This window comes from Lepidochelys olivacea (genome assembly GCF_965140295.1).
Source record: "Lepidochelys olivacea isolate rLepOli2 genome assembly, chromosome: 28".
NCBI classification, from domain to species: domain Eukaryota; kingdom Metazoa; phylum Chordata; order Testudines; family Cheloniidae; genus Lepidochelys; species Lepidochelys olivacea.
In genome coordinates, this window is record NC_140438.1 from 1,580,515 (window position 1) to 1,604,308 (window position 23,794).

General features: G+C 59.7%; 2 protein-coding genes across 4 annotated transcripts; both read right to left on the minus strand.

Moving 5' to 3' along the window:
* Positions 1 to 7,348: 7,348 nt before the first annotated feature.
* Positions 7,349 to 12,324, minus strand: LOC311514166 (thialysine N-epsilon-acetyltransferase-like). 2 transcript variants are annotated; one of them, XM_084616597.1, is made up of 7 exons: positions 12,213 to 12,320; positions 11,500 to 11,645; positions 10,529 to 10,580; positions 10,201 to 10,284; positions 9,438 to 9,539; positions 8,172 to 8,212; positions 7,349 to 7,798 (listed from the first exon to the last, which is right to left on the minus strand). In XM_084616597.1, exons 2-7 carry the CDS (start codon positions 11,560 to 11,562, stop codon positions 7,619 to 7,621), a joined length of 522 nt encoding a protein of 173 aa, XP_084472723.1. In that variant the 5' UTR covers positions 11,563 to 11,645; positions 12,213 to 12,320; the 3' UTR covers positions 7,349 to 7,618. The 2 variants fall into 2 exon arrangements, with proteins under 2 accessions (XP_084472723.1, XP_084472724.1); XM_084616598.1 differs by lacking the exon at positions 10,201 to 10,284 and having other exon boundaries at positions 12,213 to 12,324.
* Positions 12,278 to 23,688, minus strand: LOC311514165 (thialysine N-epsilon-acetyltransferase-like). 2 transcript variants are annotated; one of them, XM_084616595.1, is made up of 11 exons: positions 23,563 to 23,688; positions 23,171 to 23,225; positions 22,779 to 22,862; positions 20,892 to 20,990; positions 20,088 to 20,128; positions 14,883 to 15,065; positions 14,353 to 14,404; positions 14,044 to 14,127; positions 13,498 to 13,599; positions 12,789 to 12,829; positions 12,278 to 12,570 (listed from the first exon to the last, which is right to left on the minus strand). In XM_084616595.1, the coding sequence occupies exons 1-11, from the start codon at positions 23,623 to 23,625 to the stop codon at positions 12,394 to 12,396; spliced, it is 981 nt and encodes a 326-aa protein (XP_084472721.1). In that variant the 5' UTR covers positions 23,626 to 23,688; the 3' UTR covers positions 12,278 to 12,393. The 2 variants fall into 2 exon arrangements, with proteins under 2 accessions (XP_084472721.1, XP_084472722.1); XM_084616596.1 differs by having other exon boundaries at positions 12,435 to 12,570; positions 13,498 to 13,613; positions 23,563 to 23,686.
* Positions 23,689 to 23,794: the final 106 nt, after the last annotated feature.

The following is a 23,794-nucleotide window of genomic DNA, read 5'->3' on the forward strand; positions in this document are numbered from 1 at the left end:
TCGCCCCATGGCATTGTGGGACAGGAGGCCACGGTCACCCCGGGGCATTGTGGGACAGGAGGCCATGGTCACCCCGGGGCATTGTGGGACAGGAGGCCGCAGTCACCCTGGTGCAATGTGGGATAGGTCGCCCCATGGCATTGTGGGACAGGAGGCCACGGTCACCCCGGGGCATTGTGGGACAGGAGGCCACGGTCACCCCGGGGCATTGTGGGACAGGAGGCCGCAGTCATCCTGGTGCCATGTGGGAAAGGAGGCCACAGTCGCCCTGGTGCATTGTGGGATAGGTCGCCCCATGGCATTGTGGGACAGGAGGCCACGGTCACCCAGGCCATTGTGGGACAGGAGGCCACGGTCGCCCTGGAGCATTGTGGGATAGGTCGCCCCATGGCATTGTGGGACAGGAGGCCGCAGTCACCCTGGTGCAATGTGGGAAAGGAGGCCACAGTCGCCCTGGTGGATTGTGGGATAGGTCGCCCCATGGCATTGTGGGACAGGAGGCCACGGTCACCCCGGGGCATTGTGGGACAGGAGGCCGCAGTCACCCTGGTGCAATGTGGGAAAGGAGGCCACAGTCGCCCTGGTGCATTGTGGGATAGGTCGCCCCATGGCATTGTGGGACAGGAGGCCACGGTCACCCAGGCCATTGTGGGACAGGAGGCCACGGTCGCCCTGGAGCATTGTGGGATAGGTCGCCCCATGGCATTGTGGGACAGGAGGCCGCAGTCACCCTGGTGCAATGTGGGAAAGGAGGCCACAGTCGCCCTGGTGGATTGTGGGATAGGTCGCCCCATGGCATTGTGGGACAGGAGGCCACGGTCACCCAGGCGCATTGTGGGACAGGAGGCCATGGTCACCCCGGGGCATTGTGGGACAGGAGTCTGCGGTTGCCCCGGAGCATTGTGGGATAGGTCACCCCAGGACATGGTGGGATAGGAGACCGCGGTCGCCCCGGGGCATTGTGGGACAGGAGGCTGTGGTCGCCCCAAGGCATTGTGGGACGAGAGGCTGCCCTGGGGCACCCTGGAACTGGAGATGGTCCTGGGGCATCATGGGACACTAGGCTGCCTCGGGGCACTGTGGGACTGGAGACCATCCTGGGGCATTGTGGGAGAGGAGCCCACCCCCGGGGCATTGTGGGACAGAAGGCCACTTGGCACGATGGGTTGGGGCACGAGGCCACGTCCTGTCACGGAGGGCTGGCAGAGCCCTGCACATTTTTCTGGGAAGGCAGCCTCCCCACCCCCCCAGTGCCTCAAGGCATCGTCTAACAGCTGCCACGTGCTGAGGCTGAGAGGGGTGACGCAATGACTCCCTTCTGGGCCCTGCCCCCGGCCTGTACAAGACCAACGGCCCCAGCCCAGCCCTTGCGCTGCAGCCGGGCTTGGAGATGAGGTCCGCTCTGCCTCCGCCTCCCCACGTACTGCGGCTGGGGCTCGGCCTTCCAAGGCACTGGACGTGATTTGTTGGAGGAAGAGGCAACACAGCTGCTGGAAAGGGAAATCACGCCTCGCTGATCTACTACAATTCTTTCAGGGGCATCAACAAACACGTGGACAGTGCATCTGGCATACCTGGACTTTCCAAAAGCCTTTGACAAGGTCCCTCACCGAAGGCTCTTAAGCAAAGCAGTCACGGGATAAAAGGGAAGCTTGTCTCATGGGTCAGAAACTGGCTAAAAGATGGGAACAACGGGTAGGAATAAACAGTCAGTTTTCAGAATGGAGAGCGATAAACTGCAGGGTCCCTCAAGGATCTGTACTGGGACTGTGCTGGCTGGAGTATGGAAGAGCTTCTGTACGAGCAGAGATTAAAAAGACGGAACTGTTTGGCTTGGAAAAGAGGATTACGGAGAAGGAGATGATACAGGTCTATCAAATCATGAATGGTGTGGAGAAAGTGTATTTATTTTCCCTTTCACATAACACAAGAACCAGGGTGACATACTCAAGTTAATAAGCCGCAGCTTTAAAACCAAACCAAAGGAAGTTCTTGACCCAACCTGGGGAACTCCTTGCCAGGGGATGTTGTGAAGGCCAAAAGTATAACATGGTTAAAAAAAAGAATTAGTTACGTTCCCGGAGGATAGGTCCATCAGTGGCTATTAGCCAAGATGGTCAGGGGGACAACCCCATGCTCCGGGTGGCCCCAAACCTCTGACTGCCAGAAGCTGGGATTGGACAACAGGGCAACTTTCCATTGATCCAGCCCCTGTTCAGTTCCTTCCCTTGGAAGCACCTGGCACGGCTCCTGTCAGAAGACGGGATACTGGGCTAGATGGACCTTTGGTCTGACCTTCTATGGCCATTCTGATGTGCCAGTCAAGCCATTTTAGAGCGGTCAACCCCTTCCACGGTAGAGTCTTTTAGAGAGGCTAACAAAGGAACCTTCAACCCAGCCCCTTCCCCGTAGCTGCATGCCTGTCTCCAACCTGCTAACAGGACTCTGATCTGCCCACCATCCAGTCCCCTCCCACCACATTTGTTTGTTTGTTTGTTTGTTTGTTTTTTGGGGGGGTCAGCTTTTTGTCCAAATCTGTTTCTTGCCCCCCTTCAGGGTGTGACTTTCCCGTAGACCTTCCACACCAGTTCCCAACCCATTCCAATGTGAACCCCCCCTCCAAAGAATCTATGGAAATCAGACATCTCCTCACTCTTTATTGCACAGAAAGACAGAAATTGCATGCCCAGTTGCGGGGCCGAGTGGTCACAGCTTTTGACCACAAAGACGACACCCAGGGCGGAGAGAGCCACGACGACAGCCAATGCCACCAGCAAAATCAATACCAGCACCGTCTCAGGCAGATCTTCACTACCTGCAAGAGGAAGAAGGGGGAATAGAGGCAGACACAGTGGAGTCTTGGATCCACAGACCCTCATTACAGCTCATGGCTGTGCCCAGTGGTGTTTCAGGCTCAGAAGCAATTAAGCCCCTTTAAGGTGTGAGAGCACGAAAGAACTTGGGGAAGATGACCGCCCAAGGCAGCCTGCTGCTTGGAGGTTGCCTCCAACAGGCTCAGCCTGTAATCAGAAAACGCCAGGAGAAGGAATTTAATACCTAGCTCTTTTCATCTATAGATCTCCAGGTGCTTTAGAGAAGGTCAATATACTCTCCATTTTACAGATGGGAAAATGGAAGCACTTTAAAGGGACTTGGAAGATCTGGGTGACCTTGCCCGTGTCCCCGTTCAGTGCTCTGTTCACTAGCCCACACTGCCTTTTGGGCACTCCAGGCCAGAAAGCCAGAGCACCGGTTGCTCTTTCTGCGTTCAGGGAAGCAGGACTTTGTAGACGGTATAAACAAGGGTACACCTGACTTATGTCACCCCATCTCCTCATAAAGGCACCTCGGAAAGGCCCAAAATATCTGCTAGCCCCTGGGGCCAGCAGCAGATTCACAGCCAAAGGCCAAAGGAGCCACTATGACCTCAGACACCCTTGATAACATAGGCTGATGAAATTCACCCATCAGGCGCTCCAGCCAGATCTAGGAGAGCTAGTTGAAACCTCAGTATTTTGTTTGAGAAATCCCAATATTTATGTAGGACTGGAAAGGTTCCTGGGTCATCCAGTCCAGGCAATCGCATCATATAACCCCGGTCATAAATTTATCAAGATCCATCTGAAGTCTCGTTAGGTTTCTCTCTGATCTCCTTGTTACTTCTATTAGGAGTTATTCTAGTACCCCCACTCGGATTGTTAGAAACCTTCCAATTTAAGATTATTCATGGACGTTTTTGTTCCAATTTGGAACAGAAACGGAGAAGTTTGAAAGTCCCCCCGCAACACACAGTGTCCAAGATTTTTGTTCTGGATCCTTGATTTTATAATCCCCCCCCCCGCCCCCCGGCCACACACAAAAAATGGTCTGTTCTACCAAGGTCGAAATGGAACGTCCTTGTGGAGTTGTGCTGGAAGATGCTATGGGAAACACGTTGCGTCTTAATAGGGCATGGAGAGATGTTCTGTTGGATGACTAAAGTGAGAGCTTTAGTCGCAACTGGTCACACTTTCCGATGGCCATTTTGAGGACTCCAAGTGCTGGGAGAATTCACCCTGATTCGGTCCTTAGCGTTGGCCAAGATGGCCGCTATCCTGAGGTCATGACGCTTGTTAACTAACGCACACAGGGGTTGTGACTCCTTGCATGAAAGAACAAGGCGTTATAAAGCTAGGACAGACAGGGAACAAGAGGGGGTCCTTGGGAAATGTGGAGAGGCGTGCATGCACCCCAGGATGTGTGGGGAGACAGAGGTTCACTGCTCGGGATCATAGAAGATCAGGGTTGGAAGAGACCTCAGGAGGTCATCTAGGCCAATCCCCTGCTCAAAGCAGGACCAACCCCAACTAAATCATCCCAGCCAGGGCTTTGTCAAGCGGGGCCTTGAAAACCTCTAAGGATGGAGATTCCACCACCGCCCTGGGGAACCCATTCCAGGATCACAAGTCCTGCGGTGCGTCACAGCTGCCCTGCTCTTGCCCAGCTAGATGGTTCGAGGGTTCACTATCCAGCAGTAGTGGGAAGATATTCCATGGCCTACAACGGTCGGAGATGATTTCCAGATTTTTGCGTGCACACTGGGAAGCTTTCGGCACATGCAGCTTGTACCTGAAACGACCGCCGTTAGGAGCTAGCAGCTTCCCCTCCAGAAGCTCCAATAAATCAGAAGGCAAATAGCCCCGCCTCCAATTTGTCAGCACTTCAGGAGCTGGGGTTCTTGACTCACAATCTTCGTACAGAAGAGGGACCGGCAGGGCGCGGTTCTCTTCCCCTGGGCCGCCATCTTCCCAGCCTCCCTTTGTCTTCCCATGACATCGGCAGACACTTCGTCCGCTTCTGGAATGAGATGGGGTCTGGGAAGATCGTCCGCTTGGAATGCCACCGCTGGGTCCCTGTCAAGGTTCCTCCCCCACTCTGAACTCTAGGGTACAGATGTGGGGACCTGCATGAAAAACCTCCTAAGCTTATCTTTACCAGCTTAGGTCAAAACTTCCCCAAGGTACAAAATATTCCACCCTTTGTCCTTGGATTGGCTGCTACCACCACCAAACTAATACTGGTTACTGGGGAAGAGCTGTTTGGACGCATCTTTCCCCCCAAAATACTTCCCAAAACCTTGCACCCCACTTCCTGGACAAGGTTTGGTAAAAAGCCTCACCAATTTGCCTAGGTGACTACAGACCCAGACCCTTGGATCTTAAGAACAATGAACAATCCTCCCAACGCTTGCACCCCCCCTTTCCTGGGAAATGTTGGATAAAAAGCCTCACCAATTTGCATAGGCGACCACAGACCCAAACCCTTGGATCTGAGAACAATGAAAAAGCATTCAGTTTTCTTACAAGAAGACTTTTAATAAAAATAGAAGTAAATAGAAATAAAGAAATCCCCCCTGTAAAATCAGGATGGTAGATATCTTACAGGGTAATTAGATTCAAAAACATAGAGAACCCCTCTAGGCAAAACCTTAAGTTACAAAAAAGATACACAGACAGAAATAGTTATTCTATTCAGCACAGTTCTTTTCTCAGCAATTTAAAGAAATCATAATCTAACACGTACCTAGCTAGATTACTTACTAAAAGTTCTAAGACTCCATTCCTGGTCTATCCCCGGCAGAAACCAGCATATAGACAGACCCACAGACCCTTTGTTTCTCTCCCTCCTCCCAGCTTTTGAAAGTATCTTGTCTCCTCATTGGTCATTTTGGTCAGGTGGCAGCGAGGTTACCTTTAGCTTCCTAACCCTTTACAGGTGAGAGGAGCTTTCCCCTGGCCAGGGGGAATTTCAAAGGGGTTTACCCTTCCCTTTATATTTATGACAGTCCCCATCTGCATAGGAAAGGGGGAAAAATACATCAGTTATGCCAGCATCTAGACACCTTGCTGTGCTTCTCTGTAGGCTCTTCTCTGTGGGTCCTTCTCTTCTCTGTGGGTCCTTCTGTATTGGCTGTTTTCTTCTCTGAGGGTCCTTCTGTGTCGGCTGTTTTCTTCTCTATGGGTCCTGCTCTTCTCCATTGGTTCTTCTCTTCTCTATGGGTCCTTCTGTCTAGCTCTTTTCTTCTCTGTGGGTCCTTCTCTATGGGTCCTTCTGTTTGGGCTCTTTTCTTCTCTGTGGGTCCTGCTCTTCTCCATTGGTTCTTCTCTTCTCTATGGGTCCCTCTGTCTAGCTCTTTTCTTCTCTGTGGGTCCTTCTGTCTGGGCTCTTTTCTTCTCTGAGGGTCCTGCTCTTCTCTGTTGGTTCCTCTCTTCTCTACAGGTTCTTCTCTGTGGGCTCTTCTCTATGGATCCTTCTCTATGGGTCCTTCTGTCTAGCTCTTTTCTTCTCTATATGTTCTTCTCTTCGGGCTCTCTTCTCTTCTCTATAGGCTCTTCTCTATGGGCTCTTTTCTCTATGGCCTCGTCTCATCTCTATAGGTTCTTCTCTTCTCCATGGGCTCTTCTCTGTGGGTCCTTCTCTATAGGTTTTTCTCTTCTCTATGGTTTCTTCTGTATAGGCACTTTTCTATGGGTTCTTTTCTTTTCTATAGGCTCTTCTCCTCTCTATGGGTTATTCTACCGTGCCCCCCGATGTATACATTCTAAGGTCACAATCTGTGGTCATGTAGGGGCCATGGGACTTGCCGCCTGGTTGATCCCAGGAGTATCTGAGCTCCATCCCCCAGGCCATTAAGCAACTGGGCCCTGTATCGGGCACGCGATTGTCCTCTCCCAGAGAAAGAGGGGCGTGGGTTGGAGGGGCTTATTTTGGTAGGGTTTTATTTTATAAATAAATGGGTAGATTTCTAGATACTACAGCCAGGACAGATCATTGTGATCTCCCTGCCCAGGTCTCCTGGAAGGAGGGTCTAGTGGGGGGAGGGCGGGGGCTGGGAGCCAGGACACCTGGGTTCTATCCCTGGCTCTGGGAGGGGAATGGAGGTCTGCTGGGTTAGAGCGGGGGGGGCTGGGAGCCAGGACTCCTGGGTTCTATCCCTGGCTCCCCCAGGAGCTCCTTTTCTCAGGACTAGCTCACGACCGAGATCAGGGTGACGCCCAGACCTCCCCGACCGAGATAGCCAAGCCCACAGAGGGATGATTTGGACACTGTGTGTCATACTCCCTCTACTGCGACCTCCCCATGGGTGATTCCCCTACTATTCAACGGATATTTCAGCACAGGGGAGTTAGGCTTGCTCGCTCCCTACTCCTGCCCCAGGGAATTGGGTCATGCAGAAATCCCTCACCCCATACCCTGCAGCTCTCCCCGCACACTTCCCACCCACCCCCCCGCCGATTGCCACCTGAATATGCCCCCCCACTCCGACCCCAACATTCCTGGGGGTGAGTGATTTGGACACAGACAAATATTTGTTTGCCATGGTTTTATTCCATGCACTAGACGCTGGGGCCTGCTGGAACACGGGACCCCAGTGGATCTAGAGACCCCCTCCCCCTCACCCCACTATCCTCATTCACACAGTCTTGCCTGACCCCCAAACCGCCCTCCCTCCACCAAACTGATCAGAGGAAAGGGGTTTTACAGGAGCATCTATGAAGGTTTACAGCAGAGGAGTGGGAGGCAGGACTCCTGGGTTCTCTCCCCGGCTCTGGGAGGGGAGTTGGGGCTGGTGGCCACGTCACTGTCCCAGCTGCCCCTGCGACAGCTGCTCCAGGGCATCTCCTTCGAAGTGGAAGAAGTGCCAGCCCTCCGCGGCCGTGAGGTCCACCGCCCCCTGGCCCTGGTAGAAGTCGATGGCCGCTTGATTCCAGTCCAGCACCATAAACTTCATCTGGGTGCATCTGTTCTCCACACCAATCTGAGAAGGATCAACGGGGGGTGGCTGGGAGTCAGGACTCCTGGGTTCTCTCCGCAGCTCTGGGAGGGGAGTGGGGGCTGTTGGGTTAGAGCTGGGGGGAGGAGGGGGGCCTGGTAGCCAGGACGCCTGGGTTCTCTCCCCAGCTCTGGGAAGGGAGTGGGGGCTGGGAGCCAGGACTCCTGGGTTCTCTCCCCAGCTCCGGGAGGGGAGTGGGGTCTGGTGGCTAGAGCAGGAGAGGCTGGGAGCCAGGCCAGTGCCTCAGTTTCCCCCATGGTAGAAGTGGGAACAATGATCCCCCTAGGGGGCTGGCTTGCAATCTGAGAGCAAGGAAAGGAAGGGATCAGAAAGGGCAAAGGGTCCAATGTCCTGTTACCTCTGCGATTTTACTCATAAGCTTCTTGCCAATGCCTTTACCTGTGTGGGGAGAGAAATCAGCAATTTAAGAGCAGGGTCTAGTGGTTAGAGCTGGGGTGGGGCTGGGAGCCAGGACTCCTGGGTTCTGCTCCACTTAGAATCATAGAATCATAGAATATCAGGGTTGGAAGGGACCCCAGAAGGTCATCTAGTCCAACCCCCTGCTTGAAGCAGGACCAATTCCCAGTTAAATCATCCCAGCCAGGGCTTTGTCAAGCCTGACCTTAAAAACCTCTAAGGAAGGAGATTCTACCACCTCCCTAGGTAACGCATTCCAGTATTTCACCACCCTCTTAGTGAAAAAGTTTTTCCTAATATCCAACCTAAACCTCCCCCACTGCAACTTGAGACCATTACTCCTCGTTCTGTCATCTGCTACCACTGAGAACAGTCTAGAGCCATCCTCTTTGGAACCCCCTTTCAGGTAGTTGAAAGCAGCTATCAAATCCCCCCTCATTCTTCTCTTCTGCAGGCTAAACAATCCCAGCTCCCTCAGCCTCTCCTCATAACTCATGTGTTCCAGTCCCCTAATCATTTTTGTTGCCCTTCGCTGAACTCTCTCCAATTTATCCACATCCTTCTTGAAGTGTGGGGCCCAAAACTGGACACAGTACTCCAGATGAGGCCTCACCAATGTCGAATAGAGGGGAACGATCACGTCCCTCGATCTGCTCGCTATGCCCCTACTTATACATCCCAAAATGCCATTGGCCTTCTTGGCAACAAGGGCACACTGCTGACTCATATCCAGCTTCTCGTCCACTGTCACCCCTAGGTCCTTTTCCGCAGAACTGCTGCCTAGCCATTCGGTCCCTAGTCTGTAGCTGTGCATTGGGTTCTTCCGTCCTAAGTGCAGGACCCTGCACTTATCCTTATTGAACCTCATCAGATTCCTTTTGGCCCAATCTTCCAATTGGTCTAGGTCCTTCTGTATCCTATCCCTCCCCTCCAGCGTATCTACCACTCCTCCCAGTTTAGTATCATCCGCAAACTTGCTGAGAGTGCAATCCACACCATCCTCCAGATCATTTATGAAGATATTGAATAAAACCGGCCCCAGGACCGACCCTTGGGGCACTCCACTTGATACTGGCTGCCAACTAGACATGGAGCCGTGGACTTTTCCGTGTCCTAGCTCTTCCCCTGGGGTGACTGCCTTGCAAGCATCATTGGGGCTGTCTATGTTGGGGACCCCAAATAATGCCACTCTCCCCCAGTTCCGTACCTCTGAACTCAGGCATGACGTACAGGTCTTCCATGTAGATGTTTCTGCCTTTCCAGGTACTGTAGGTGAAGAAATAGAGGCCGTACCCCACGACGGTGTGTCCTGGGGCGGGGAACAAAATTCACCAGCTGCCCCCACCTCAGGCACCCCCAAATTCCTCATACTCTTCCAGTCCCCCCAAACCCTTCCCCCAGCCTCTGAGAAATCCCTTCTTCACCCAGCCCCGAATTCCCCATCTCCTAGCCCCTGAAATTCTTTTCCCTGCTCCCAGCCCCCATTCTCCACCCCCAAAGCTCTCCAGGCACCCCCCATTCTATCCCTGGCTCTGGGAGGGGAGTGGGGGGCTGGTGGGTTAGAGTGGGGGGGGGCTGGGAGCCAGGACTCCTGGGTTCTATTCCTGGCTGAGGGGGGGCCTGGGAGCTATTTTAGGGGGGTCCCCTCCATGGAAAAAGTGAATCAGACAGAAGGAAAAAGAGACAAAGATCTGGATCTTCCCCCCAAACTCAGCCCCTCAGCCACCTCCTCCCAAATCCTCACTGCTGGACCCCCGACCTCCAATTCTGAGCCACCGGGACACAGAGCTGGGGTCAGGGATGGCCCGGGGTGGGGGAGCTAAGTCTATCAGGGAAAACTGGGGTAGCTAGTTGGGGGGGGGGAGGCGGCGGCGGTGGGCTGTCTTCGGCCTCTTGGGGTCCCCCGAATTATTACTGTGCCGGGTGTCGGGGGTACCCCCCCGGGCATTGTGGGGCGGGGGGTGCATTACCGTCTCGACTCCGGTGTTCGGGCGGGACCTCTGCCACCAGACATCTGTAGAAAGGGTCGTTGGCAAAACCATCTTCCCTGAGCACTGGGGAGGATATTGGGGGGTGAGGGGGAGACATGGGGGGACAGGGAGGAAAGAGAACCCCCACCTCCCTGAACCCCCCTCTCACAGCCCCCCTCCCAAATTGGGGCAGCTACAAATCCCACTCCATGCGCCCCACCCGCCCCGCAGCTGCCTCTCTCCCCACCTGCCCCGGAAGAGGGGGTGTGCACCCAGATCCCAAGGGGGGAGGGTGGCGTCGGCGGGGGGGAGGAAGGGCAGAGCTCACCTTGGTCATTAATTTGTACCTGGTCCGGGAGCTTCTCAAACTCTGCCAGCTCCTGGGGGGCAGAAAGGGAGCCCGTGGATCAGCACCCCCCAACTCCTTTCTCCCCCAACCAGCACCACCGGGATCTCCCCTCAATTCCCCTCTCAGTCGGCCCCCCATCCAATTCCTCTCTCAGCCTCCCCAACCCTCCCTCCAGCCTCTGAGAAATCCTGTCTCCACCCAGCCCCGCCATTTCTCCCCAGCCCCAATTCCCCTCCCCCTAGCCCCCCCAATTTCCTTCCCTCTTCCCAGGCCCTCCATTCTGCACCCCCAAAGCTCTCCAGGCACCCCCTTCTCTCCCCGGCTAGGGGAGGGGAGTGTGGGCTGGTGGGTTAGACCAGTGGGGGCTGGGAGCCAGGACTCCTGGGTTCTCTCCCCGGCTCGGGGAGGGGAGTGGGGGCCGCTGGGTTAGACCAATGGGGGCTGGGAACCAGGACTCCTGGGTTCTCTCCCCGGCTTGGGGAGGAGAGTGGGGGCCGCTGGGTTAGAGCAGGCTGGACTGGGAGCCAGGACTCCTGGGTTCTCTCCCCGGCTCTGGGAGGGGAGTGGGGGTGGTGGTTAGAGCCGGGGGGGCTGGGAGCCAGGACGCCTGGGTTCTCTCCCCGGCTCTGGGATGGGAGAGGGGGCTAGTGGTTAGAGCAGGGGGGGCTGGGAGCCAAGACTCCTGGGTTCTCCCCGGCTCTGGGAGGGGAGTGGGGGCTAGTGGTTAGAGCAGGGGGGGCTGGGAGCCAGGACTCCTGGGTTCTCTCCCCGGCTCTGGGATGGGAGAGGGGGCTAGTGGTTAGAGCAGGGGGGGCTGGGAGCCAGGACTCCTGGGTTCTCTCCCCGGCTCTGGGAGGGGAGTGGGGGCTGGTGGTTAGAGAGCCCGCGCGCGGGGGGCGGGGGGGGGGGGCGCTGGGAGCCCGGACGCCTGGGTTCTGTCCCCATCCAACCTTTATCATCCGCACGACCTCCACACAGTCTTCAGCCCTGCAGGGCCGGACAACGCACTCCATGCCCCCTCCCTCGCCGATCGCCTGGGTTCAAAGTCCCGGGGGTGGGGGCGAGGCTCTGGGAGCTCAGAGTGGGGAGCCGCCGACTGGAGAGAGAGTACTGTATTTCCCAGCATGCATTTGGCTCTGCCCCACAACCGCTGCCCCGTCCAACTGTCCGTGGGGCAGAATCCTCTCCCCCCCCCCCCCCCCCGCGCCCATGAAAGAGACTCAACCTCACGCTCTCAACACGGAAATAACTAATGGAACCCAGGAGTCCTGGCCCCACTCCCCTCCCAGAGATGGAGAGAGAACCCAGGAGTCCTGGCTCCCAGCCCCCGCTGCTCTCACCCCCCAGCGATGGAGAGAGAACCCAGGAGTCCTGGCTCCCACCCCCCCCCTGCTCTAACCCACCAGTCCCCACTCCCCGAGCTGGGGAGAGAACCCAGGCATCCTGGCTCCCAGCCCCCCCTGCTCTCACCCACCAGCCCCCACAGCCCCACCTCCTAAAGCAGCCCTGAAGGGATTGAAAGATACAACTCCCCCCCCCAGCACAGAATCATGCACAAGCGAGTTGACACCGTTGTTTATTGGCCGCGCGGGGTCCCTGCCCCGAGGAGCCCCCCAGGGGCAGGTCACGCCCTGTGACACCCCCCGATGGTGCTGTCTCTCACCAGCGCATTGAGCTGCGGCCAGATCTGGATTCTGGGCCGAAATCCAGGCGGCGGCAGGATTGAACCCGCAGGACGCCTGGGTTCTCTCCCCAGCTCTGGGAAGGGAGTGGGGGCTGGAGGGTGAGAGCCGGAGGGGGGCCGGGAGCCAGGACTCCTGAGTTCTCTCCCCAGCTAGAGCTCTTCACTGTGTCGCCCGCTTCGCCATCTCCCCCATGGCCTGCCCCTCGATGTGCCAGACGAGCCAGTTGTCCCTCGCTGTCATGTCCACGGCCCCCAGTTTCTCGTACAGCGCCGTGGCCGGCTGGTTCCAGGTGGCCGACATGAACTGGAACTGGGTGCAGCCGCAGGCCAGTGCGAGCTGCGGGAGAGACGGAAGGGCAGAGCTGTTTTACTGACTCACCCATCGGCGTGGGACCAGCAGCGTCCTATCTGCTCTGATGCCAGAAAGCAAGGCTTGGCCCCAGAGATGTTACCTGGGGGGTCTGGCCCCACAGACGGAGCAATGGCCCATTGACCCCAGATTTGGCCCACACAGTCCGGGGAGGAAGAGAGACTGAATTTCGGAGCGAACCTCACCTTGGCCACTTGGCTCAGTAAACTGGTGCCAATCCCTTGGCCTGCAGAGAAGAACATAAATCACTTAGCTCCGAGCTTCGTACATCCCAGGGCTGCTGTGACACCCTGGCTAGCTCCGAGCCCCCCCCTGCTCTAACCCATCAGCCCCCCGCCCGCCGGAGGCCTGCCCCCCAATCATTCCTAGAGCAGGGCTTTTAGAACATCAGGGGTATGCTTGGTGCTAAGATGCGGCCACCTCTGGGGCGGGGCGGCTGGTGACCCAGGGACCCCCCCGCCCGGCGCTGAGATGCGGCCACCTCTGGGGCGGGGCGGCTGGTGACCCAGGGACCCCCCGCCCGGTGCCGAGATGCGGCCACCTCTGGGGCGGGGCGGCGGGTGACCCAGGGACCCCTTGCTCACTGATGATATGTGGGTTCAAACCCTGACCCATGCAGGTCTTGCATAAACAGGCCTTAATATTGTTTCCATGAAAGGCAGAACAGTATTAGTTTGGTGCCTGGAGAGAGTGCCCACTGCCGAGCCCCCTGCCCTGCTCCCTGCCCCACAGCGCCCCCTATCGCCACCCTGGGGCCAGCCCCCCCTGCTGGGGGAGAGCCCTCCCTGCCCCCCAGTGCCCATAAGAGCCGCCCTGGTGCCAGCCCTGCTCTGCCAGGGGAGAGCGCCCCCTGCTGAGCCCCCCGCCCCGCCCCCTGCCCCACAGCGCCCCTACCTCTGAACTCCGGCATGACGTACAGATCCTCCCCGAAAACGATCCGCCCTTGCCAGGTGCAGTATCTGAAATAATGGAACTGGTACCCGACGATGGTGTGCCCTGGAGAAACCAGCCTCGAAGGCAGAGACAAGGATTGCAGCCGGCAAAGATTTAGCCCCTTGGATGGCTTGCTATGTGCCCACCTCTGGGGCGGGGCGGTGGGTGACCCGGTGACCCCTTGCCCGGCACCGAGATGCGCCCACCTCTGGGGCAGGGTGGCGGGTGACCCGGGGACCCCTTGCCCGGCACCGAGATGCACCCACCTCTGGGGCGGGGTGGCGGGTGACCTGGGGACCCCTCGCCCGGCACCGAGATGCGCCCACCTCTGGGGTGCGGCGTGACATAAGCTGCACCCTATGGAGTCAAACACCTCACTCTGTGCAGAACAGCGCCCCCCGCTGAGACCCTGCCCTGCTGCCAGCGGGCACGTGAGTCTCGCATCCAAACACTGCCCAGCCCCCATACCATTTGCCCTCCCCCTCCCCACATATTCCCACGCCTCACCATCTTTGCTCCTGTGGTCACGGGAAACTTCGGCTACCAGACAGCCAAACTTGGGGTGCCTCCCGAAGCCGTCCTCCCTGAGCGCTGCAGGCAGAGAGAATAAACAGAAACTGGCTGGATCCAGGCAGGGCTGGGAGCCAGGACTCCTGGGTTCTCTCCTTGGCTCTGGGAGGGGAGTGGGGACTAGTGGTTAGAGCGGGGGGGGGGAGGAATTTCATCAAGGAGTGGGGTGAAGAAACTCCCATCTGCCCCCCTGGCACAGAAATCCAACCCTGAACGTCGCTCATGGGTAAAGCCCCACTAACTTACCTTCGGGGGTAGTTTTGACCTGATCCAAAGCCTTGTGAAACTTTGCCCCTTCCTGTTGAGAGATGACAGACCCTGTGTAACCAGCCGCCCTGCCCCAGAGGTGGCCGCATCTCAGCGCCAGGAGAGGGGGTCCCTGTGTAACCCGCTGCCCCGCCCCATAGGTGGTCGTTTCTCCATGCCAGGCGAGGGGTCCCTGGGTCACCAGCCGCCCCGCTGCAGAGGTGGCCGCATCTCAGTGTCAGGTGAGGGGTCCCTGGGTAACCAGCTGCCCCGCCCCAGAGGTGACTGCATCTCAACACCCCTTGTTGACGTGCCCACATCCCTGCTACCCTGGGAATGGGGAACTTTCCAGCTGAATCCAGGACTCCTGGGTTCTATCCTGGCTTGGGTAGGGGAAGGGAGGGGAAACTAGCAGTCAGAGCAGGGGAGGCTGGGAGCCAGGACACCTGGGTTCTATTTCCACCCGTTGCTACCACCCCTGGGCAGCTCCATTCCCTCGGGGTGCGATTACGCTTCCCTCCGCTGCTCACCCGAATCAGCTGCATGACGTCCTTGAGGTCCCTCAGGGCCCAGGGTCGGACAACATAGCTCATGGCTGCTGGCATCTCTTCTCCTCTCTCCCCCTTCTCGGCTCTTGGACTTTTGGCCTTTCGGTCACATATCCAGGAGGAGGAGTCCCAGCCACATGGAGAGCCCTCCGTGTCTGCAGTTCCCTATGGAGCCAGGAGGGGGCGCCAAGTAGAAGGCAACCCCACCACTAACACCAACCAGATGGGATCCCACTGCTGACACCAATTGGAATCCAAGACACGTTAGCCACGGTACCTCTCCCTCCGAGCCAGAGGGGCAGGGGTAGCCACGTAAAAGGGGCCAGTGTCCCCAGCTACAGACACTCCTAGCTCAAAGACCAGTGTGCATCCGTGGGGACAGGCTGTGGTGAGCATGGAACTGAGCCCTTGGGGTGAAGATGGGGGGGGGGCCAGGAGAAGCTGGGTGCTATACCCATGGGGGAGGATGGATCCAGCGAGAGAGAGAGAGAGCTGTATAGGGAGGGATGGATAGAGGGCTGTGTGTATGGATGGACGGATTGATGGATAGATAGCTAGGTGAGCGTGCATGGGGATGGCTCGGTAGATAGGAGGGGGGATGGATGGATGGACAGAGGTATGTGGATTTGGATGGAGAGATGGTAGAAGTGGATGGATGGATGGATGGATGAGTATGGATGGATGGGTAGATGTACGGATGGACAGAGGTGTGTGGGGTTGGACAGATGGATGGGTATGGATGGATGCATAGATGGATGGATGGACAGAGGTGCATGGGGGATGGATGGCCATATGGGAGAGGTGGGTGGGTGGGTGGATGGATGGATAGATAGAGATGGCTAGATGGGTGGATGGAAGGATGGACAGAGGTACATGGGGTTGGATGGACAGATGGATGGGTGGATGGGTAGATGGATGGATGGACAGAGGTGTGTGGGGTTGGATGGACAGATGGATGGATGGACAGATAGGTAGGTAGATATGGATGGACGGACAGGTGGTTGGATGGGTAAATGAGTGGATGGACAGCTGGACATGGGGATGGACAGATGGATGGATGGACAGATAGATAGACATGGATGGATGGACGGACGGATGGACGGATGGATGGATGGGTAGATAGATATGGATGGATAGCTGGACATGGGGATGGATGGATGGGTAGGTAGATATGGATGGACGGATGGTCGGATGGATGGATAGATAGATATGGATGGATGGATGGACAGCTGGACATGGGGATGGATGGACAGATGGATGGACAGATAGATAGACACGGATGGATGGAGGGATGGTGTCACGGAGTCCCTGGGCGATGCTCTGGAACTGCTCCCCATGAAGCCAGGCAGGACTCTGGGGAGTCTCCTCTCGGGGAGCAGCCTGTCTTCAGGACACCCAGCTCACACATTTTCCCCCTTCCTGGGTCTGACCTCGGAGCCTTCAGCCTCCTCTGCCCCTCCGTGTGCTTCCCACAGTGAGTCCGCCCAGGTGGGGTCCTGGGGAAGCCAGAGGGGTCCTGCCCCCCAACTCCGCAGTCAGAAGGGACTCTCAGCCAGCCGGTAACACAGAAGGTTTATTAGACGACAGGGACATGGTCTAACACAGAGCTTGTAGGTGCAGAGACCGGGACCCCTCAGCTGGGTCCATTTTGGGGGCAGTGAGCCAGACAACCACATCTGACCTTCACTCCATGTCTCCAGCCAGCCCCAAACTGAAACTCTCTCTAGCCCCCCCCTCCTCTGGGCTTTGTCCCTTTCCCGGGCCAGGAGGTCACCGGATTCCTTTGTTCTCCAACCCTTTAGCTCTCACCTCGCAGGGGGGAAGGGCCCAGGCCATCAGTGGCCAGGAAACAGGGTGTCGGCCATCCTCTGTGTCCAGACCCCGGCACACACCGGCCCTCTAGGGCTCTGCAATGATCATACACCCTTACCCCACCCCCTAGATACTTAAGAACTGCCTAGGGGAAACTGAGGCACCCCCACACTATTCAGAGGAAACATTAAGAACAGTCCCGCTTCGTCACAGATGGCTGGCTGGACGGGTAGATAGATATGGATGGAGATGGGTGGATGGACAGCCGGACAGATGTGCATGGGGCTGGCTGCACAGACGGGCTCAAAGCGGGTACCCGGTACCCTGATGGACAGCCAGGCCTGGTCCTGGGCGGTGGGGGCTCACTGGTGCCCCGGGCTAGCTCTGCCTGGTCTCAGGCTCAGCCCTGCAGCAGGTGGGCTAATGCCAGGCCGCCTGCTGGGCTCCTCCGTGGGCTGGTTCGGGGCCACGGGGTGGGGGTGGGTGGGATCTGCTCAGTCTGGTCGGCCTCAGTCCCCTGGCTAGGGGCCCCACAGATGGGCAGAGAGGGGCAGGCCCCTGTGCAGGGCAGGGGGCCCCTCAGGGAACCTAATCACTAAGCTGGGGGTCGAGGTCCATTGCTGCTCAGCTGACAAGCCTCTCAGGGGGAATGGGGGGGTCGCCCTCTGCCCCACTCACTGATCACATGCTGGGGGGAAGGGATCGACGTGGCACAAAGATCTCATGGAGGGGGCAGCGGCGGGCTGGAAAGGAAGGTAAAAATTATCCAGCCCCAAAACTAGGTGGTTTAATGGTTAAGGGCTGGGAATGCAGGGGGCAGGACGCCTGGGTTCTCCCCCGGGCTCTGGCAGGAGAGTGAGGGCAGGTGGGTTAGAGCGGGGGGGGGGGGCGGGGAGGCTGGGAGCCAGGACTCCTGGGTTCTCCCCCGGCTCTGGCAGGGGAGCGGGATGAAGGCTGGGAAGTTCTCTCAGGCCGAGGGTGGAATTTGGGGTCACATCCAGGGCCCCCGAGCCGCTCGCTGGCCCGGTTCGGAGCAGGGAGATGAACGTGGGGCGCCCGGCTGCCTGGCATCTTGGCCCTACGTCCTGCCAATCTCTTCCTTGGCACAGTACCACAGTCCCGCCCCCCCCGGCCTCTGTGCCCCCCCATTTCATCTCGGTTTTCCTGGCCACGGAGCAGGTGCCCCCAGCCGGTCGGGGGAGCTCAGGATGGGGCCCAGAGGCCGTCAGATGGACCCTCTCGGGTTCTCGAACCGTCCCCGAGTCCTTGGGTCAGAGAGGTCTCAGGTCCCACTGGGCTCTGCCTTCCTGTGCGGGCCCCAACCGCCCCCCCGGGATCCCACCGGCCCCCGGGACCCCACTGCCAGCTTGATACGGCACCGATAATCCACGGCAGGGAACGGCAAATCCACCACAGCCCTGTCCCCCGCCCTAACCAACAGCCCCCTACTCCCCTCCCAGAGCCGGGGAGAGAACCCAGGAGTCCTGGATCCCAGCTGCCTGCCCTAACCCACCAGCCCTCACCCCCATCCCAGAGCCAGGGAGAGAACCCAGGAGTCCTGACTCCCAGCCCCCCAGTTCTAACCCACCAGCCCCCACTCCCCTCCCAGAGCCAGGGAGAGAACCCAGGAGTCCTGGCTGCCCCCCCCGCCGTTCTAATCCACCAGCCCCCACTCCCCTCCCAGAGCCAGGGAGAGAACCCAGGAGTCCTGGCTTCACTTCCCCATGTCCATTAAAGCATTTATTTTTAGGGCCTTCCAGCAAGAATCACCCTGACGTCACCAGCCAGGCCCACACCAGCCGCCCGGTAATTTTTCGGGGGGGGGGGGTTGGGGCACTGGGAAAACCAGCTCCTCACATCCCACCAGGGCTAGGGCTAACCCCATCCCCATCAGACCCCCATCCCCATCAGACCCCCCTCTTTAACCCCCTCCCCCTCTCTGCGGACCCGCCCATCCCTTGGGAGTTATGGAGAGAACCCCCTCCTCCCACCCCACTGGGGAATCCCCCCGCCCCCGGAGATGCTCACTCCCTCGGGAGAACCCCCAGCCCCCCCCAACCCATCTGGGCTCTGTCCCCCCCCCCAGGCCCTAAAATTTGCTCCGGGCCGCCAGTCTCCGCAGGGCGTCCTCTTTGAGGTGGAAGAGGCTCCAGCCCTCCTTGGCCGTCAGATCCTGGCCGCCCTGCCTGGCCAGGAAGCCCATTTCGTTGGTCTTCCACTTGGCTATATGCATGCAGAGCTGGCCACAGCCCTTGGCCATGGCTGCCTGCAGGGGGCAGCAAAGAGAGAGGGGTTAGACCCGCTGCTGCTGGGGGAATCTTCGCTACTGGGGGGGCAGTGCGGGGCATAGGACACACAGAGGAGCAGAGAGAGGGGTTAGACCATCGCTGTGTGGGGAATCTCCACTACCAGGGGTCAGTGCAGGGCATTGGACACATGGAGGAGCAGAGAAAGGGGTTAGACCAGCTGCTGTGGGGGGAATCTTTGCTGCTGAGGGGCAGTGCGGGGCATAGGACACATGGAGGAGCAGAAACAGGTTAGACCCACTGCTGGGTGGGCTGGTGGAATCTCTGCTATTGGGCAGCAGTGCGGGCCATAGGACACGTGGGAGAGCAGAAAAAGAATTTAGATTTGGTGTTGTGGTGGGGGGGAATCTCGGCTACCTGGGGGGAATATGGGGCATAGGACACACTGAGGAGCAGAGAAAGAGGTTAAACGCACTGCTGTGGGGGAATCTCTGCTACCTGGCAGCAGTGCGGGGCCTAGGACACATGGAGGATCAGAGAGAGGAGTTAGACCCACTGTTGCAGGGAGGAATCTCCACTACTGGGTGGCAGTCTGGGGCACAGGATACATGGAGGAGCAGAGAAAGGGGTTAGACTCGTTTCTTCAGGGGGAATCTCCGCTACCAGGGAGCAATGTGGGGCATAGGACACATGGAGGAGTAGAGAGAAGGGTTAGATCCACTGTTGTGGGGGGGAATCTCTGCTACTGGGGGCAGTGTGGGGCACAGGACTGACACAGAGGAACAGAGACAGGGGTTAGACTCGTTTCTGCAGGGGTAATCTCTGCTACCTGGTAGCAGTGCAGGGCATAGGACACACAGGGAGGTGTGTGCGATGGCGGGGGGCAGAGGGCTGGGGTGTCTCTCACACACACAGGTTAGTCGCCCCAATCCTGGCCCATTGCTGTGATGAAGTACGAGGTCTCAGATGACACGGGTTGGGGCCAGTCAGACAGGTGGGGGGTGGGGCTGGTGACCCCAACAAAGAGGGGTTTGTTCCTTAGGGCAGAGTTGGGGGGCTCAGGGTGGGGTGTGGGGGTTAGAGTTGAGCAGCCCTCTATCCCCCCGCACCGCCAGTGACCGAAACTCACCTGGGCAGCCTTCTCGATCAGCCGCTTCCCGATCTGCTGGCCTGTGGGAGGAACACAACTGAGCCCGGACTCCTGGGTTCTCTCCCCGGCTCTGGGAGGGGAGTGGGGGCTGGTGGGTTAGAGCAGGGGGGGCAAGAAGCCAGGACTCCTGGGTTCTCTCCCCGGCTCTGGGAGGGGAGTGGGGGCTAGTGGGTTAGAACAGGGGGGAGTTGGGAGCCAGGACGCCTGGGTTCTCTCCCCGGCTCTGGGAGGGGAGCGGAGGGTGGTGGGTTAGAAGAGGGGGGAGCTGGGAGCCAGGACTCCTGGGTTCTCTCCCCAGCTCTGGGAGGGGAGCGGGGGCTGGTGGGTTAGAGCAGGGGGGAGCTGGGAGCCAGGACGCCTGGGTTCTCTCTCTGGCTCTGGGAGGGGAGTGGAGGCTGGTGGGTTAGAGCAGGGGGGAGCTGGGAGCCAGGACGCCTGGGTTCTCTCTCTGGCTCTGGGAGGGGAGTGGAGGCTGGTGGGTTAGAGCAGGGGGGAGCTGGGAGCCAGGACGCCTGGGTTCTCTCTCTGGCTCTGGGAGGGGAGTGGAGGCTGGTGGGTTAGAGCAGGGGGGAGCTGGGAGCCAGGACGCCTGGGTTCTCTCCCCGGCTCTGGGAGAGGAGTGGGGGCTGGTGGGTTAGAACAGGGGGGAGCTGGCGGGGCCAGGATGCCTGGGTTCTCTCCCCGGCTCTAGGAGGGGAGCGGGGGCTGGTGGGGCAGAGCGGGGGAGGGGGGGCAGAGGGCCCGGACTCCTGGGTCCTCCCCCTGGCCCTGGCCCGGCCGTACCTCTGAACTGCGGCTGAACGTAGAGATTGTCCACATAGAGGTTCCTGCCCTTCCAGGCGCTGTACGTGAAGCTGGACAGGACGTAGCCCACGATGCCACCTGTGGGGGAACCCTGCAGCTTCGGGCTGGGGCAGGATCCGTGGGCATCACCCCGGGGCCGGGGTAGCCCCTCGACCCCCCCCCCGCACCTCCGCAGCGACAGTGGCCGGTAGCTGTACGGGGACCATGACACACAGGGAGCCGCTCGGCATCCCCGCCAGCGTGGGGCAGACATGTGCACACCACCAGGGGGCGGCGTCGCACGAGCGGTCACGCACCACCAGGGGGCGGCGTCGCACGAGCGATCACGCATCACCGGGGGGCGGCGTCGCACGAGCGATCACACACCACCAGGGGGCGGCGTCGCACGAGCGATCACACACCACCAGGGGGCGGCATCGCACGAGCGGTCACGCACCACCAGGGGGCGGCGTCGCACGAGCGATCACACATCACTGGGGGGCGGTGTCGCACGAGCGATCACACACCACCAGGGGGCAGCGTCGCACAAGCGGTCACACACCACGAGGGGGCGGCGTCGCACGAGCGATCACACACCACCGGGGGCGGCGTCGCACGAGCGATCACACACCACCGGGGGGGCGTCGCACGAGCGATCACACACCACCGGGGGGGCGTCGTCGTACGAGCGGTCACACACCAGCAGGGGGCGGCGTCGCACGAGCGGTCACACACCAGCAGGGGGCGGCGTCGCACGAGCGATCACGCACCACCAGGGGGCGGCGTCGCACGAACGATCACGCACCACCGGGGGTGGCGTCGCACGAGCGATCACGCACCACCGGGGGGCAGCGTCGCACGAGCGATCACACACAACTAGGGGGCGGCGTTGCATGAGCGATTACACACCACCGGGGGGGCGGCATTGCACGAGCGATCACACACACCAGGGGGCGGCATCGCACGAGCGGTCACACACAGCAGGGGGCGGCGTCGCACGAGCGGTCACACACCACCAGGGGGCGGCGTCGCACGAGCGGTCACACACCACCAGGGGGCGGCGTCGCACGAGCGATCACACACCACCAGGGGGCGGCGTCGCACGAGCGGTCACGCACCACCAGGGGGCGGCGTCGCACGAGCGGTCACGCACCACCAGGGGGCGGCATCGCACGAGCGATCACACATCACCGGGGGCGGTGTCGCACGAGCGATCACACACCACCAGGGGGCAGCGTCGCTCAAGCGGTCACACACCACGAGGGGGCGGCGTCGCACGAGCGATCACGCACCACTGGGGGGCGGCGTTGCACGAGCGATCACACACCACCAGGGGGCATTGTCGCACTAGTGATCACACACCACCAGGGGGCGGCGTCGCACGAGCGATCACACACCAGCAGGGGGCGGCGTCGCACGAGCGATCACACACCAGCAGGGGGCGTCGTCGCACGAGCGATCACACACAGCAGGGGGCAGCGTCGCACGAGCGGTCACGCACCACCGGGGGGCGTCGTCGTACGAGCGGTCACACACCAGCAGGGGGCGGCGTTGCACGAGCGGTCACACACCACCAGGGGGCGGCGTCGCACGAGCGATCACACACCACCAGGGGGCAGCGTCGCACGAGCGATCACACACCACCAGGGGGCAGCGTCGCACGAGCAATCACACACCACCGGGGGGGCGGCATTGCACGAGCGATCACACACACCAGGGGGCGGCGTCGCACAAGCGGTCACACACACCAGGGGGCGGCGTTGCACCAGTGATCACGCACCACTGGGGGGCGGCGTTGCACGAGCGATCACACACCACCAGGGGGCATTGTCGCACTAGTGATCACACATCACCAGGGGGCGGCGTTGCACGAGCGATCACACCTACCCTCCTTGTTCGTCTGCTGTGGGGGCAGCTCCGCCACGTAGCAGTCGTACTGGGGTTGTGCCCCGAACCCGTCCTCTCTCAGCACTGGGCAGGGGAAGCAGAGACACGTGTCAGGGCCCAGCGCCCCCCCACCCCTGCAGGGTGTGAGAAAGGGGCACACCGGAGTGGGGCACCGGTGGGGGGCACTGCCGAATGGGAGGGAGCCAGAGCTGTGGGGCAAGGGGTGTGCAGAGCCAAAGACACCCCCCCAGCACCCGTCACTGCTAGGACTACCCTCCCCGGGCCCCCTCCCCCTCTGCCCCCCATTCCTCCCTCTCTGCTAGGACCCCTCCCCCTCTGCCCGGGCTCCCTCCCCCTCCGCCAGAGCCCCCCAACGCCCTGAGGGCTCTTACCTTCCAGGGTGACTTTCACTTCGATAGGGGGCACCCTGTAATGGACGGCAATCTCCTGCAACAGACAGCCCCCACCCTGAGTGCCCCAGAGCCACCGCTGTCCCCTGGGCCCCAGCCCCCTGCCCCGAAGGGCCAGCCCCCTGCCACCCCCATCCTGAGCCTCTCTCTGCTACAGCAGGATTGTAGGGGGGTGGGGGGCGACCTCTGGACGCCTGGGTTCTCTCCCCAGCTGTGGGGAGGCAGCGGGGGCTGGTGGGTTAAAGCAGAGGGGGAGGCTGGGAGCCAGGACTCCTGGGTTCTCTCCCTGGGTTTGGGAGGGGAGTGGGGGCTGGTGGATTAGAGCGGGGGGAGGGGGCGGGGGGCTGGGAACCAGGACCCCTCCCTTCCCTGACCTTGATGAACTGCAGGATGACCTTGCAGTCCTTCACCGTGCACGGTCGGATGATGCAGTTCATGGTACCGGGTCCCTCCTCTGCCTTTTTCCCTCCTGGCCCTTGGACTCCCTCTGCCCCTTTAAGAGCAGCTGCCGGGGGGGAGGTGGGGGTGGGGGTGGGGCTACACAGTTAGAGGGAGGAGTTTTGTCCAACCTTTGAGTCTCAAATGGCTGCGAACCAGTTCCCTCCA